This window comes from Stegastes partitus, unplaced genomic scaffold, assembly GCF_000690725.1.
Source record: "Stegastes partitus isolate 25-593 unplaced genomic scaffold, Stegastes_partitus-1.0.2 Scaffold667, whole genome shotgun sequence".
Taxonomy (NCBI): Eukaryota; Metazoa; Chordata; class Actinopteri; family Pomacentridae; genus Stegastes; species Stegastes partitus.
Window position 1 is genome coordinate 360,466 of NW_007578398.1, and position 14,392 is coordinate 374,857.

General features: G+C 43.4%; 2 protein-coding genes across 2 annotated transcripts; both read left to right on the plus strand.

Annotated features, from left to right (window-relative positions):
- The first annotated feature begins 3,604 nt into the window (after positions 1-3,604).
- On the plus strand, positions 3,605-8,363 carry nek2 (NIMA-related kinase 2). Its single transcript, XM_008290345.1, has 9 exons — positions 3,605-3,700; positions 4,995-5,212; positions 5,297-5,537; positions 5,746-5,828; positions 5,922-6,048; positions 6,192-6,426; positions 7,107-7,161; positions 7,288-7,352; positions 7,693-8,363. Exons 1-9 carry the CDS (start codon positions 3,605-3,607, stop codon positions 7,896-7,898), a joined length of 1,326 nt encoding a protein of 441 aa, XP_008288567.1. The 3' UTR covers positions 7,899-8,363.
- A 792-nt stretch (positions 8,364-9,155) lies between these two features.
- On the plus strand, positions 9,156-13,801 carry slc30a1a (solute carrier family 30 member 1a). The gene is made up of 2 exons (XM_008290346.1): positions 9,156-10,070; positions 11,379-13,801. The coding sequence occupies exons 1-2, from the start codon at positions 9,497-9,499 to the stop codon at positions 12,278-12,280; spliced, it is 1,476 nt and encodes a 491-aa protein (XP_008288568.1). The 5' UTR covers positions 9,156-9,496; the 3' UTR covers positions 12,281-13,801.
- Positions 13,802-14,392: the final 591 nt, after the last annotated feature.

The window sequence follows — 14,392 nt, forward strand, 5'->3', positions numbered from 1 at the left end:
ATGTTTGTGATTGACAGGTGTGCTCTAGTTCTCTGCCACATCCAAGATGGCAACCGCTAAAATCCAAACCTGAGGCTTTAAAATGGTCCACAAACCAACGGGTGGCATCACTGTGGCTGATCCATCTTTTATTCTCTCTCTATAGATCTATATTTATGCTGCAGCCTCATATCGTATCAATGTTTATCTGTTTGTATTGTATTTCTTAGCATCAGGTCAAAGAGGAGACTCACCCAAAATGCCAAACTTGTTCCTTTAATATATCCATCATTAGCTTAATATTGCTGTTTTTCATTACCTCCCTGTGCGGGGTGGAGACAGAGCAGGAAGCCCGTCGGGTGAGTGCGATTAAACAACATGTAAGTCACCTTTGTGTGCGCTATCTCTCATTGAGAAGGCTCTTAGACGACGACTGCACCCATACAAAGGGAGTCAGAGGTGACAGAAGCACCACGGGCCTCCTGTAACCCCCATTACAACCCCGCGGTCACCCCGGCAGAGGTGAGGAGGTTATTATGGGATGGAACTGCGCGTCCTCCCGGCCCCTCCCTCTCAACTCCTGGCCTTTAACGGGGGCAGCTGACGTCAGAGCGGCCTCGGGCACCCGACTGTCTCTGTTGTTTTTAGCTGTCAGTTTTCCACTCGCCCCCACCCACCCTGCACACAACTGTTCCTGGCTGATGTCCAAACTCCTCCAGCTCTTTGTAGGAGTGACCTTTGCAGAGGCAGACTGACAGACCGGCTCGGGCTCTCACTCTCTTGGTGGTGTGAGTGGTGTCAGTGTGCGGCGCTGGCAGCTGAGAGGCCTGAAAGGATAATTTCAACTGTTACTGTGGCTGCCCCGCTGAGAGGAGCGTTTACTGCCTGAAATCCCAGAGATGGCGTTTATCTCAGGCAGGGATCACACGTCACTGAGAGAAATCATCTTTTATCTGCCACAGGCAGGATTTCACTTCAAGTCAGGCTTTGATTATGCACATTTAAACTGAATCTCATTTCGCTTTGCTCTCATTTTGTGGCAGGAAATCAGAAATGGGATGAAAAGGCACATAATATTGCAGTTAATAACCAGATCTAATCAGTTTGATCAGCTTGTGTCAAATGCAATATCCTTATGTGGAAATAAGACACAATACATGCAGATGAAAGATTACATGTGAAGCCAATATGAGGAGGCCTCCACGGAGATCGGCTTAGTTGAGAAGTAAAAGTTAGATTGATATCTGGGCATGCACAAAACTTTTCCAGAAAAGAGGAGAATAATAGAGAAGAAGAAGAAGAATGAATTGTTGTTTTTGTTATTTTGAAGAATCGGTGCAAGACTACCAATATTTTTTTCTTATCAACTCTGTAAAATGTCAGAAACAAGCTCAACATGATGCTTTCAAATTGCTTCTTTTCTCTGAGCAACAGTCCAAAACACAAAACAGAGAAAGTCTGAAAATCATCACATTGAAGAAATCAGAACCACCAAACCTTCAGCATGTTTACTGAATTAATCGGATCTCAAGTTGTTTTTTAAAATAAATTTAACATTTTTTAGCAGAAGATACTTGCAAGAATAGTCCATTTCAGATTATTTATTTTTTCGTCAACAGTACTTCGTTTTGGGCAGACTGATTGTTAAACACACAGCCTGTGACATATGCGACATCCAGATATAGGAGCAGAGTGAGAGGTCGCTGCGTGTCGCTGCTCTCAGATGGCGACTCTTCAGGTGGTCCTGATGGTCACATCAAATGACCAGCGAAGATAAGACGCCTTTATGGAAACATTTTTGGGTTTTCAGAAATAACTCGGGTCACCTGGTGAGACGAGCGAGCCCTGAGGATCATGACAGTCACAGTCAGAGATGACAAACGATAGAAAAATGCTGTTTAGATTTCTAATATTTGGTATATATGTATATACATATAGAGTTCTATTGCAGTTTTTTGGGGGAATTTACTTTTACTTCGCTATTCTGATCCATCGAATTGTTCTCAAGGTCTGTTTCAAATGAAGACAGTCTTTTAAATTTGGCTTTGAAGATTTTGGAACATCATAAAACCTTTTTTTTTTTTTTTTTTTAACTGTAGTTATGCCTAAATGTTACTTGGTCCTTGGTTAAAAATAAACAATAAGAAATGCAAAATGTACAATGAGTGTAATATGTCAAGTGGAAGTAGAAAAGTCCTGTGTGGAGTAAGAGTACAACAGAAGTACGCAAAGGACATTTTCAACGATGGAACCACAATTATTTTTCAGCATCTTAAAGACAAGCAACGGTAACTGAAAAGGTCAAGTCAGAATTCACCCATAGGTGTTCATTACAACTAAATTAGTATAGTTTTGATTTTTTGTAACGGATTTTCAGAAGTGCTCACTGTTCAAAAAAAATGTTACTAAAAAGTCTAAATCTAAGCATTGGTGAAATTTAGAATTGAAAGTGAGAGATATGAAGGATTTAATGTTTATCTGGATCCTAAGTGATCTTCTATTCTGATATGTGCCTTTTCTTGCATGTAGTGAATAAAAGTCATGATAATAACACAACTCCAAACCCTGTGAAGCTACATTAACACAGCACTTGGAAGAAAACTAAAAAATATTCTCAAATTATTTGCGAAGAATTTTCTCCATAAATCATAAAATACAAAAATATTAGTTTGCTTATTTATTGATTGATTTATTGATTCTTGGAATTAACTTTTGCCGATTACTTGAATGAGATATCAGCATCACTGAACCTCTACAAGAGATGTACTTGCTTTTATATTGATTTTTTTTTCTTTCTAATTTTACTTTAAACATAGTTTATAATAAACCCAGCTAAGATTAAATTAGATTCATTTTCAATTAAAAAGAAAAGTAAGACTGAACTGGTGTGACACAATAAAAGCACAAACTATGTGCATTTGGTGCATGTTTAAGGATTTCTGCAGGCTGGTCATTCACATGCAGGCCAGCAGGAGCCAGACAGACCTGAACCTCTAAGTTTTATCAAATCTTGCAAAATTTTGATTAGCTACAGCCACAGAGTACATTGTAGTGATAAAAATATGAGAACATAAATGGAAAATTTCAATCCCTTTTTTAAATCAAACCATCTTGAAAGTCAATTTCCCTAAATAATTGAATTTCCTGAGCCTCTCTCGGTCAGCGCGGCCGCTCCGGTCCCCAAACACTCCACCGTGTGTTTTTGGCGCCACTTTGTGGACGGCAGCACACACGTCATCTACCCGCGCTGCTCTCGCGGTTCTCAGGCGCCTAGCAACCTCACAACTTGTATCTCCGCATTGACCAATCAGGAGTCAGCGTGCTGGCCAATCAGCGTCGAGGATTTCGGCACCAATTTAAACGAAGAGCCAGCGCTTCCTGTTTTGCTAACAGCAACACACACAAGCGTGAACGACCGAGAAAAGAGGGCAAAGGGCAAACATTTGACCCAATTTATCACCTTTATCGGCAACAGAGGTATCCTTAGCACAAGAATAAGCTTGAAACGAACTTTAGAAGAAGCTGGTTTAGTTTTCAGTTAAAACTACAACCGAGTTTGTCCGAACGGTGACGCTAACGTAAAGTTTGGTAACTTTTAACGTTAGCGTCGGTTGAAGAAAACACGATGCCGTCCCGTGTGGAGGACTACGAGGTGCTGTACACTATCGGCTCTGGCTCCTATGGAAGATGCCAGAAAATAAGACGAAAAACTGACGGGAAAGTGAGTAAATGTCCGCCTGAAAACACGCTGCACACCTGGAGGCTACGGGTACCTGCCCGGGCCAACCACCAGACCGCCTTTGTTTCTCTTGTTAATGCTCAGTACTGAAAACACGGATCAATAAACCAGTGTTTAGTGTTTTTACCACAAACCTGTAACATAATGTCACGTGAACACATGAAAATAGGTAGAAAAACAGAGTAAAGCAGATGCAGTAAACCCAGTCCAAGTCCTTTGACCAGCAGGCTGTTTACCTGGAGGACACTTTGATCAGTGAGAGCAGGAGAAGCTCAGGTGTTACTAATGAAATGTCTCAGTAATCAATGAAAAGGTCAATTCAGCTGAACCATCGTTATTTCATTATTTACATCTATGCTTTTTTTGTTTGTTTGTTTTTCTTGACTGCAGAGTCATGTCAAAGTGTTTGTTATCTAAAAAGTCTGCTGACACATCTAAATATAATGTAGTCAGTTTTAATAATTATTATTAATGCCCTCTGTGTGTAGCGAGGATAGATTGTTGCCGTGAGAAAAGTCTCAAGTAGGGTTGAACAATGTGTGCAAAATATCTAATTATGACAGATATTGTGATTTACACTATACAGCTTCAGGTCAGTTTAATGCATGTGAGGGAGTATTACCTGGTAAGACTGTCCCAACGAGGACGTCATGACTGTCTCTGGGTCAGACATGCTGCATAACGTAGCCTGAATTTGTGTTTGCAAACTGCTTTGTTTCAAATTTCCATTTGAAATCAATGAAATCTTTCCTGAGCCGTGTTCTCATGCCTATATGAAGCGATGACATATCTGTAGACGTCACCCCTGTTGTAAGTAGTTTTAACAATGTTCAAAACGGCAGCCTGACAGTGCAACACGTTGCTGTGTCTGTTTGGTGTTTGTCTACTGATATTTTAAGGCTTTTTTGCAGCATGGATCCCTTTTAGAGGAGAGAGATGACAGAATTAGGAACAGAGGTCTCTGGACAATGCAGCCAGTGATTGGTGCCTTAACTCTCTGTTTATTAGCAGGGTAACGCACATTTTTAACAATTTAAAATTGTGAAGGTAAAATAGTCATTGGTGGTCGTGATGATGGTAGTTTGACCCCAAAGGTCCATAACTTTTTTTTCTACAGATTTCAATTGCATCTCATTGTCTCATTGTCTGTTCAAGGATAGACTGATGTCTTATGTGAACGTTGATTTTTCAACACAACATCAGTCCTGTCCTGTCCCATGAATTCTCTGGTTTTGCACTCCGTCCTTCTGGTTATTAAAGCACTGTTGTTCTTCAGATCCTTGTGTGGAAGGAGCTGGACTATGGCACCATGGCCGAGAGCGAGAAGCAGATGCTGGTGTCAGAGGTGAACCTCCTGAGGGAGCTCAAGCACCCAAACATAGTGCGGTACTACGACCGCATCATAGACAGGACCAACACCACGCTGTACATTGTCATGGAATATTGTGAAGGTGGGGACCTGTCCAGTCTCATCAGCCGCTGCATCAAGGAAAGGTAAACATGTGGTCCTTAAAAACACGTGTGTGCTTCCTGATAGAATCTGCAGAGATTAGAGTATGTGTGTTTCCACCTTGGCAGGCGTTATTTGGAGGAGCAGTTAATTCTGCGAGTCATGGCTCAGCTCACATTAGCCCTGAAGGAGTGTCACAGGCGGAGTGACGGCAGGGCCACAGTTCTTCATCGGGACCTGAAACCAGCCAACATTTTTCTTGACATCAAACAGAATGTCAAGCTTGGCGACTTCGGCCTCGCGAGGATCCTGAACCATGACACCAGCTTTGCAAAGACATTTGTTGGGACACCGTACTACATGTCTCCAGTAAGTTTTTTTTTTTTTTAATCATAACTGCATCTGAGCATCTTCTTCTTAATGACTTTTTTAAAGGGAATATTTAGAGCATTTAACCTGATTTCTTGCCTCGACTCATCAGAACTCTTTGTTTTTCATTTTTACAGTTTGAGAGATTTGTCATTTTTCAAAAAACCATGTCTTAATAAGATAGTCAACTATCTCCTTTTTCTTTTAGGAACAAATAAACAGGATGTCTTACAACGAAAAGTCTGATATCTGGTCACTGGGATGTTTGCTGTATGAACTTTGTGCATTATCGTAAGTTATTCAACTCTTCTGCTTTCCTGGGTTTCCCTCAGCAAACTGTTTGACTGCAGATCAGACCATTTCTCCTGTAATTTTCTTGTCCAGGCCTCCATTTACTGCTTACAACCAGAGAGAGCTGGCAGAAAAGATCAGGGAGGGGAAGTTCAGAAGAATCCCCTACCGGTACTCTGAGGGACTGAACACCCTACTCAGCAAAATGCTCAACCTAAAGGTTAGAAGAAGAATTATTTAACAATGCTGTAATATAGTTTGAGACAGCAGTTCACTTTCCCAGGCTCTCTGCCAGTGCTATCAGCTTCCCACTTTGTGTTTCAGTGCAGCCAGGGTAGATTAATCTGTCCCCTCTGTTGCCAGGACTATCTGAGGCCTTCTGTGGAGTCTATTCTCCAGAGCAGCCTGTTGAGGGATGCGGTTGCCGAGGAGCAGAGGAGGGCACAGCTGCGGCCCCGAAGGAGATCGGCGGGCTCCGACTGTCCCGTCCACAAACCGGCTGAACCGGTGCCTTCCTCGGCCGCAGAGCTCAGACTGAAAGAACAGGCGCTGCGGGACAGAGAACAGGCTCTGAAGGAACGTGAGGAAAGGCTGGAGAGTAAGACTTTTATTTTTAGCCCCATTTGTGCCACATAGACCTCAATTCCAGGTCAGTCAGAAGACAGTGTGACCCCTGCTGACCTGCAGCTGGGCTACTGCATTTTACGGATAAACTTATTCAAAGCTGCTTACGATGAAAGATTAGATTAGCTGTGGACTCTGGAAAATACTTTAAAAGATATGTGTATTTTATTTAATCTAAACAGTATTTTATTGATATTTGTTTGTGTTCTGTGTTTTGGAGGATTTCACTGCAGTGTCCTGTTTTACGAAATCCTGAAAATTAATTGTGTTTATGTATTCCAGGCATTATTTTTATTCTGTGGACTTGTGATAATACATTTAATACTAGTTGCAGATCATATACAAATGAACATAAAATTGCATGTGCCAGTAATTAGATGGACAAGACGGCAGTGTAGTTCCAGAAACTTGCTGGATGGAACAGGTTTGTTCGTGCTGCTTGTAAAAAAAGTGCTGCAACCGCATGCTGACCTACTTCCACACCTACAGCTCCTGGCTGACAGTGCAGATTACATGCTGCAATGTAAATGTGTGTGAGTGTGTATGCATGTGTATATATACCAAAAAATATGAATGCAAGCATAAAATTGGTGGTCACACATAAGTAGCATAAATTCCACGGCTAAAATGGTCTTTTTCGTCTTTTAATGGCAGAAAGGGAGCAGGAGCTGTGTGTTCGTGAAAGACTGTCAGACGAGAAGCTTGCACGGTGAGACCTTTTTGAAAAAGAGTCACTATGCTGTCATTTTGCCGAGTTTGCACATTCAATCAGATCATTTTTGTCAGTCTTTCCAACGGCTAGAACATTTTGGGTCTTTATGATGTGCTATTTCAGAGCTGAGAGTTTGCTGAAGAATTGCAGCCGCCTACAGCAGCACAGGGACCTGGCACCGCTCATAGGTATGGGAATCCACCGGAGACTTCTGGACTTACCGAACCAAGACAAAAACTGAACAGTGTTTTTATGTGTTCATGTCTCTGTCTAAATTTGATTTACTAAAATCAAGCATATTTATTTATTTTTTATATCATGTAAATAAAGTTTTTATACACCAATGAAACATTATTTAAATGAAACCTTTGCTCTAAAGGGCACAGCTCATAAACACACGTGACGAACTGAACTCTTGCTATCACGGTGGATTGTAAATATTTTAGTTAGGGTTGCCCCATGATGTAATGCTCAGCCCGATCTTAATCTTGTTAATCAGTGACTTGACTTCTTGCTGTTTGGCTCTAGATGTGGAGAGCCTGTCACCTGGCAAGAAGAAAGTCCACTTTGCTGGTGAGAGCAAAGAGAACCAGCGGCCCGATAGTCATCAGAGCGTGACGTCACAGGAGCTGATGTTGAGGAGGCTGCAAGCGGCCAGTCGGCGCGCCCAAACACTGAACGAAGTGGAGAAGATCTGCCAGTTGAAGAGCAGGCAGTTCCTGGGCATTCGCTGATCCAGCAGATGTTACTGACTTATGACTGAATGTGGAAACTTCTGATAGCTTCGAGTCACAGCAGCTGGATGTAAATTAATATTTATTTATATGATAGTTGAGTAGCTGTAAAGCCCAATAGCTCAACCAAATGTATCGTCGTGTCTGTGGCATATAAAGCTGTGTAGTGGCACATTTTAATTAGCTGGACAGTTTGATGAGTGTATGTGTGGATGTTACAGGCAGCTATTGCGATTGTCATTGTACTGTATATTCTTGCTATATTTATTGTGAGTTTCTTTCACAGATTATATGGCAGTAGACATAAAAGGTCAGATCCTATGATGATTCATTTGTATAAGAAGAGATAGCAGTATATATGAAGAATAACTCCTGTACCTGTGATGACAATGAGCATATAAACAATCTAGAAAGAAACTGCTAGTAGCAATAAATGTAATAAAAATACAAGATGTGTTATTGTTATGAGACAGACTTTCACAGTAACAACTACGGGGAATAAGGTGTGTTTCATTTGCATTACAATTACGCTGCAGACACTTTAATCAAGACTGATGGTTCCCACAAGGGGTCATCAGTTTCCCATGAAACATCAACCACCACGTCTAGAGATTTCAGTGGCTACAGGCAAAGTTGAAAAAAGCTTTCACACTTGGAAATCCTTTATTTTACATTTAAAAGGACGCATTATTTGCTCGTTTAGGTTTTTTTGTTCATGTTTAAATTTGATTAAAAGATGGAAAACGATGATCTTAACAGGTTTTGCATTGTTTGAAACATTTTGGTTTAGCTCCATTAAAGACAATTAAGTCCTTAAAAACAACAATTATTAAAATAGTTTTATTAAGGCCATAGAAATACCTGACAGACATTTAAATTAGGAAACAAACTCGCCTTCTTTAGTTTATTTGATTGGATCGTCCTCGGTGATGAGAAATCGATTAAAAAAAAAACAGCTCAATAAAGGGCCAGTGTTTGCTCACTTACTCCGGCGGCTGCTGAGTATCTGATATCTCAAGTTTTGGCTGATAGTACGAGATTTGATTTACAAATCAATTAAAAATGTCATCGCGAGATTACAGCTGCCGTTAGCGTGGGTAGCAACCGCCGTTGTCTTGCTTGCTCGCGCCGCCTACTTGCGAGAGTTGCAAAATTAGACCAATCATTTTCCTCCTCGTAGCCCGTCAACCAATAGAATTGAACCTGGGCGTGTCCTCCGGGCTCCGTGTTCCGTGTGGAAAGTTTACCGGCTCGGGTGCAAAGTTTCACCGTCTGCAAATCGGAGCTCGTCGGCAAACGAATGTGGAATATGCTGGGGACGACCACGGTCTACTTAAAACGGTTTATTAGAATCTCGGACTGTTTTCGCGGGTGTTCGACTTCGAGTGATGCCGAGTGATGTCGCCGTCGCCAGACATCAGTAGTATATGAGGACGCTGTTAGCATCGATCGTATTGTCTCAGGGAGCCAGCTAGCTTAAGTCGTTAGCTCGGAGTTGAAGCTAGCTCGCTGATGTCCGGCTGATTTCGTGAGAAGATAAAGCGAAACGTCAATTTAACCCGAAACTTGAATCGACTAGAGACTGTAACGAAGGAAAAATGGCTTGTGAGCCCAATCGCGTCCGGCTGCTATGCATGCTCTCATTGACTTTTGGGTTTTTCATTGTGGAAGTGGTGGTCAGTCGGATGACCTCATCTCTGTCAATGCTGTCGGACTCCTTTCATATGCTGTCGGACGTGATCGCGCTGGTGGTCGCTCTGGTCGCGGTGCGATTCGCCGAGAAGACCCACGCGACCAACAAAAACACCTTCGGCTGGATCCGGGCGGAGGTGATGGGGGCTCTGGTCAACGCCGTCTTCCTCACGGCGCTGTGCTTCACCATCATCCTGGAGGCTATCGAGCGGTTCACCGAACCCCACGAGATCGAGACCCCGGAGGTGGTCGCCGGGGTCGGTGCCGTGGGGCTCCTGGTCAACCTGCTCGGTCTCTGCTTGTTCCACGGGCACGCCGGCGGAGGCCACGGGCACTCCCACGGAGGTCACTCTCACGGGAATAAGAACAAGAGGAGTAAAGCCGGCAAGTCCCAGAAGGCTGGGAATGGATCCTCAGGAGAGGAGACCAACAACCTGGTGGGGAATCACAACAGCCCGGGTGATACGAGGCCAAGAAATGGTAAATATGATAAGCTGGAGCCTTTTTACTGGGCTCAAGTCGTTTTATTTTTTTTAGCCTAATCTTCCTTGTTTGTCTATGTTTTGTTCAAATGTGGAATGTGCCCAGTACAGACCTGTAAGAACCGTTCAGACCTTACCAAGCCAGCCTCATCATGTCCCACCATTAATGTGACACATGTGCCAGGCTTTATCTTCATTGTTAACAGTCCAGATTGCATAACAGTACATCTGTGTATCTGCGGGCTTCCCCGAGGACTGCCTTGGTAACTAATCCTTATTGTTTCTTTGACAGCTGTGCTATTTAGACATATGTGTTTGGTATCACATATTTGTTGGGTCATGGTCTATCCTTGGAAACGTGGACACCGTCACTGACATGCTTTGTGACACTGACTTATAGAAATGTGTAGAAGCTTCTGAATCATCTTGTGTTTTGACATATGCCAGATTTGGGCAACATTTCTAAAGGTCTTGTTTCTTACTGCACAAGTGGATTCATTGTATTTTGGCTGTGATAAGCAGATTGTTACAGCCACGTTTTGGTATTTGGTGACTCTTACCGTATAACGGTGCTTCCTCCGTCTCTAGTAAATCAGGAGTTTGGCTGCCGCTTGTTGACAATAAAGCAACTGACTGCCTCAAAAAGCTTCCCTGTGCCTGCTGCTGGTCAGTCTGTCCAGGAGTCCATCCCCCCCTCGCTCGCTCACCGAAGGGTTAAATCCATACACAAGACCTTTTCTCCCCCACACTGTTAAGGCCTGCCAGTTTCAATAAATGGGGACTATATTCCCTCCTCCTCCGTGTACTGATTGCTGTTATGGGGTTATACATCAATGTAACCGTGGAGTCGACAGCCCCAGACACACCATTAGCCGTTGATGAATGACCCGGCGGTGTCCTGGGATGGAAGCGAGCCGCTGTTGCTCAGATGCCGTGCCCTCAGCGCTGTGTGCGCTGCCACACTGCCTGCAATTACTAATTGAATTTGCTTAATGTGAATTACTACACAGTGTCACATTTCACATGGACTTGTGCTTCGACCCCAAATGATGTATCTAAACAATTTAACAACTGGTTGCCGCTGATCGTATCTCCCCAGAATCTTCTTCCTACAGGCTAATTTGTTGTAACCTCGTTGTTTCTCCTCAATGAGTGGAGTTTCTACACGTAGTGTTTCTTTCTCTTACGTTTCTTGGTCTGTGCATCCTTTGAATGGTTCGTTTGTATCTCGGTGTCAAAGTTCATTTGTTAATTAACTGTCAAGTTTGAGTAAACTAAGCTATCCTGTCTGTCTTTTTATCTGCAGAAGTCGCCTGTAAAGACAGTATAGATGTACAGATGAATGGAAACACCCACTTCGATGAGATGGACCACGACCACGGCTCGTCGTCGCAGCTCAACATGCGCGGGGTCTTCCTGCACGTGTTGGGCGACGCCCTGGGCTCTGTCATTGTGGTGCTCAATGCTCTCGTGCTTATCTTTGTGTGGCAGCCCTGCAAACCTGGAGAAATGTGTGTGAACAAGTGTGTCAACAGCCACTCCACAGACCACCAGCACGTCAATCACACTCTTGTCGACCTGCTGGAAGGTCCGACCGTGATGAACACGAAGTATGCCGGGCCCTGCTGGGTTCTTTACCTGGATCCCACGCTCTGCGTCATCATGGTTTGCATCCTGCTGTATACAACCTACCCTCTTCTGAAAGAGTCGGCCCTCATCCTGCTGCAGACTGTGCCCAAGCAGATCAACATGCACCGCGTCAACGAGCAGCTGCTGAACCTGGACGGCGTGCTCGCCATCCACGAGCTGCACATCTGGCAGCTGGCCGGAAGCCGCATCATCGCAACGGCGCACATCAAATGCCAGGACCCCACGTCGTACATGGAGGTGGCCAAACGCATCAAGGACTTCTTCCACGACGAGGGCATCCACGCCACCACCATCCAGCCCGAGTTTGTCACGTTCAACTCGGAGTCTCGGGACTCCCTGTGCGAGCTCTCCTGTCGGACTCAGTGCGCTCCCAAGCTGTGCTGCGGCTCTGGGGACAAACAGAACGCAGACAAGAAGGGCGACTGTGACTCTAGGGCTGCTGCTGCTTCGGCCCTGGAGGTGATCAGTGAGACCTCAGAGCAGGCTGCAGCCGTTCAGGTTCGCCCTCGGTCCGAGGGCGAGGTTACCGTCACCAGAGAGGTGGAGTCGTCTCTGTGAGATGGAGAGGATAGAAAGAAACAGAGGAGAAGCAGGAAAACTACCACTTTGGGCAAAACCGTCATTGTCATTTGCAGGAAGCTGTAATCTTATTGACAAGGAAATCCTTTTCCTTTGCCTTTTATTTTCTGTCATTACATTTCTATATGACTGAAACCACCACCCCCCCACCCCCGTGTTCATGCATTTGAGCCTTAGTTTCTTTCCATCTCTTTCTTCTCTCTCCATATACTTATTTCCAGCCCCGCCCAGCCTCTCCTCTGCCACTCGGCCCCTCTTGTCGTCTGTAGCCCTGGCAGTATGGTTGCGATGCATGTTGGGGTTCACTGACCTCATCTCCTCCAGGACTGGAGCGAGGCCTGCATGAGTGTCCCTCATTAGCACCGTGTCCTCTGGTGTTTCTGTGCCAAAGCTTCTCACTGGACTGATGGCCTCTCCTCCAAACGGACACACACAACTCATGCAAGTCGGAGCACACGTTAGGTTATTTAGTTTAGCCTATGGACCTGTTGGCAAAGAGTCTGCCTTTTAGTTTTTTTGTGTAGGCTTTGAGCAGATCTATTTTCTTACCCTCTGGCCCCAAGTGGAATAGTATTGTACTGCATAATAATTTAAAGTATTTAAGTTATTAGAAATGATCTATTTCTCTCTGTAGATGCTGTTTGTAATATTTAGTTTGGATGATAGAAACATTTTTGCAATTTCTCTGTCTTGGAGTTTTTGGACAGACCATCTATGCTGTAGTCAGTTTTTTCAGATGTGACGTTTTTATAATGATTTTGTTTTTCAGACTTTTCTCTGGCCTTGACTCAGTTTTAATTGCAGTCATTAGTTGGATACAAAAGCCGTATCAACACACTCACTTTGCCTTTTAAATGAGGAAGAAAAAACACAAACAAACTGCTGTGGTATAGCACTAAGTCTAGTAGACGCAGCGTAATGGAACTTCTTGCGATGGCACAGTTAACTAATTAAATGTTTATTCATAAATTCGATGCCTTGCAAGCCAGAGGGTTGTGTGTTGTGAAACAATGAGCACTGTATGCCGTTAGTGAAACACTATTGTCTGTGTGAATCTGTACTGGAAAGCTTTCTGATGGTGGCTGTTGGTTGATTTTTTTTGTTTGAAAATCGTCATGAATGTGTCCGGCACCTCGTCACAATCCATGCTGAGGGCGTTTTTATATTTCCAGGACGTTCTACTATGTTTGCATGACCAAACTGAAACCTGGTGTTCGACTTTTACCGGCTCCACTAAGAGCTCCAGTTGCTGCTTACCAGCGCCTGCTGGTATCCTCCAATATTACTCATAACTGTGTAGGGAATGACTCATCATATAGCTGTCTGTCCTCTGCTTTCTTTGGACAGTTGAGCTCGCTGTTTGCTGAATTGAAGTCCATATGGTGGCCTTTGAATTGTACGACTTTTCCCTCATCAGCACAGATATCATCATCCAGAGTTGTTCTATTGATACGTTTCATATTTCCACTCTCAATTAAATGTGTATGCAATATAGAATTATCTGCTGGGAAATGTATTTTTCTTCATTTGTAATGTTTGGTCACTTTTATTCTGTCTTTTATGACTTGAGCTCTATGTGCAAATTGAAAACAAAAGTGTTTTTTTTTTTTTTATTTTAGATATGACGCATCTGTTGATGTGTTTTTGATATATATACATACATACATATATATATATCTACAGTACCTGTCCAATGTGTCATTGTGAAATAAAAACAAAATATGGCTGTTTGGTACAGTTCAACAACATAAACTTGTCGTAGTTTTGCTTTCTCTACTTGTAGTTTAAGGTGGGGCACAAGGAGAAGAAAACGGGGAAAATCTAGAAAAACACCTGTCATCGTGAGCCCGTCCTGGCTGCCGAACAGAACCAGAGCTGCGGCCCAGATAGTCCTGCTGGAGTCAGAAAATAGGTGCTTACTGGCTTACTGAACTGACGGTGAGCGTTTTCTTCTCAATCCACCACAATGAGACGCACAAAAAAAACAAAGTGAAGCAAAATCACCACAAAGACTGAAATGAGCAAAAAAAAAAAAAAAGAAAGACTGCTGAGAGCTGCTTTACCTTCACAAAGAAGCACAAAACGTCCACA

Excerpts from the sequence above, each read along its gene's own strand:
- slc30a1a (XM_008290346.1), top strand. The coding sequence starts at position 9,497 with ATGGCTTGTGAGCCCAATCGCGTCCGGCTGCTATGCATGCTCTCATTG. Across the intron at positions 10,071-11,378 it reads TGATACGAGGCCAAGAAATG|AAGTCGCCTGTAAAGACAGT; the intron begins GTAAATATGATA and ends TTTTATCTGCAG.
- nek2 (XM_008290345.1), top strand. The coding sequence starts at position 3,605 with ATGCCGTCCCGTGTGGAGGACTACGAGGTGCTGTACACTATCGGCTCT. Across the intron at positions 5,538-5,745 it reads CACCGTACTACATGTCTCCA|GAACAAATAAACAGGATGTC; the intron begins GTAAGTTTTTTT and ends TTTTTCTTTTAG. Across the intron at positions 7,353-7,692 it reads GGACCTGGCACCGCTCATAG|ATGTGGAGAGCCTGTCACCT; the intron begins GTATGGGAATCC and ends GTTTGGCTCTAG.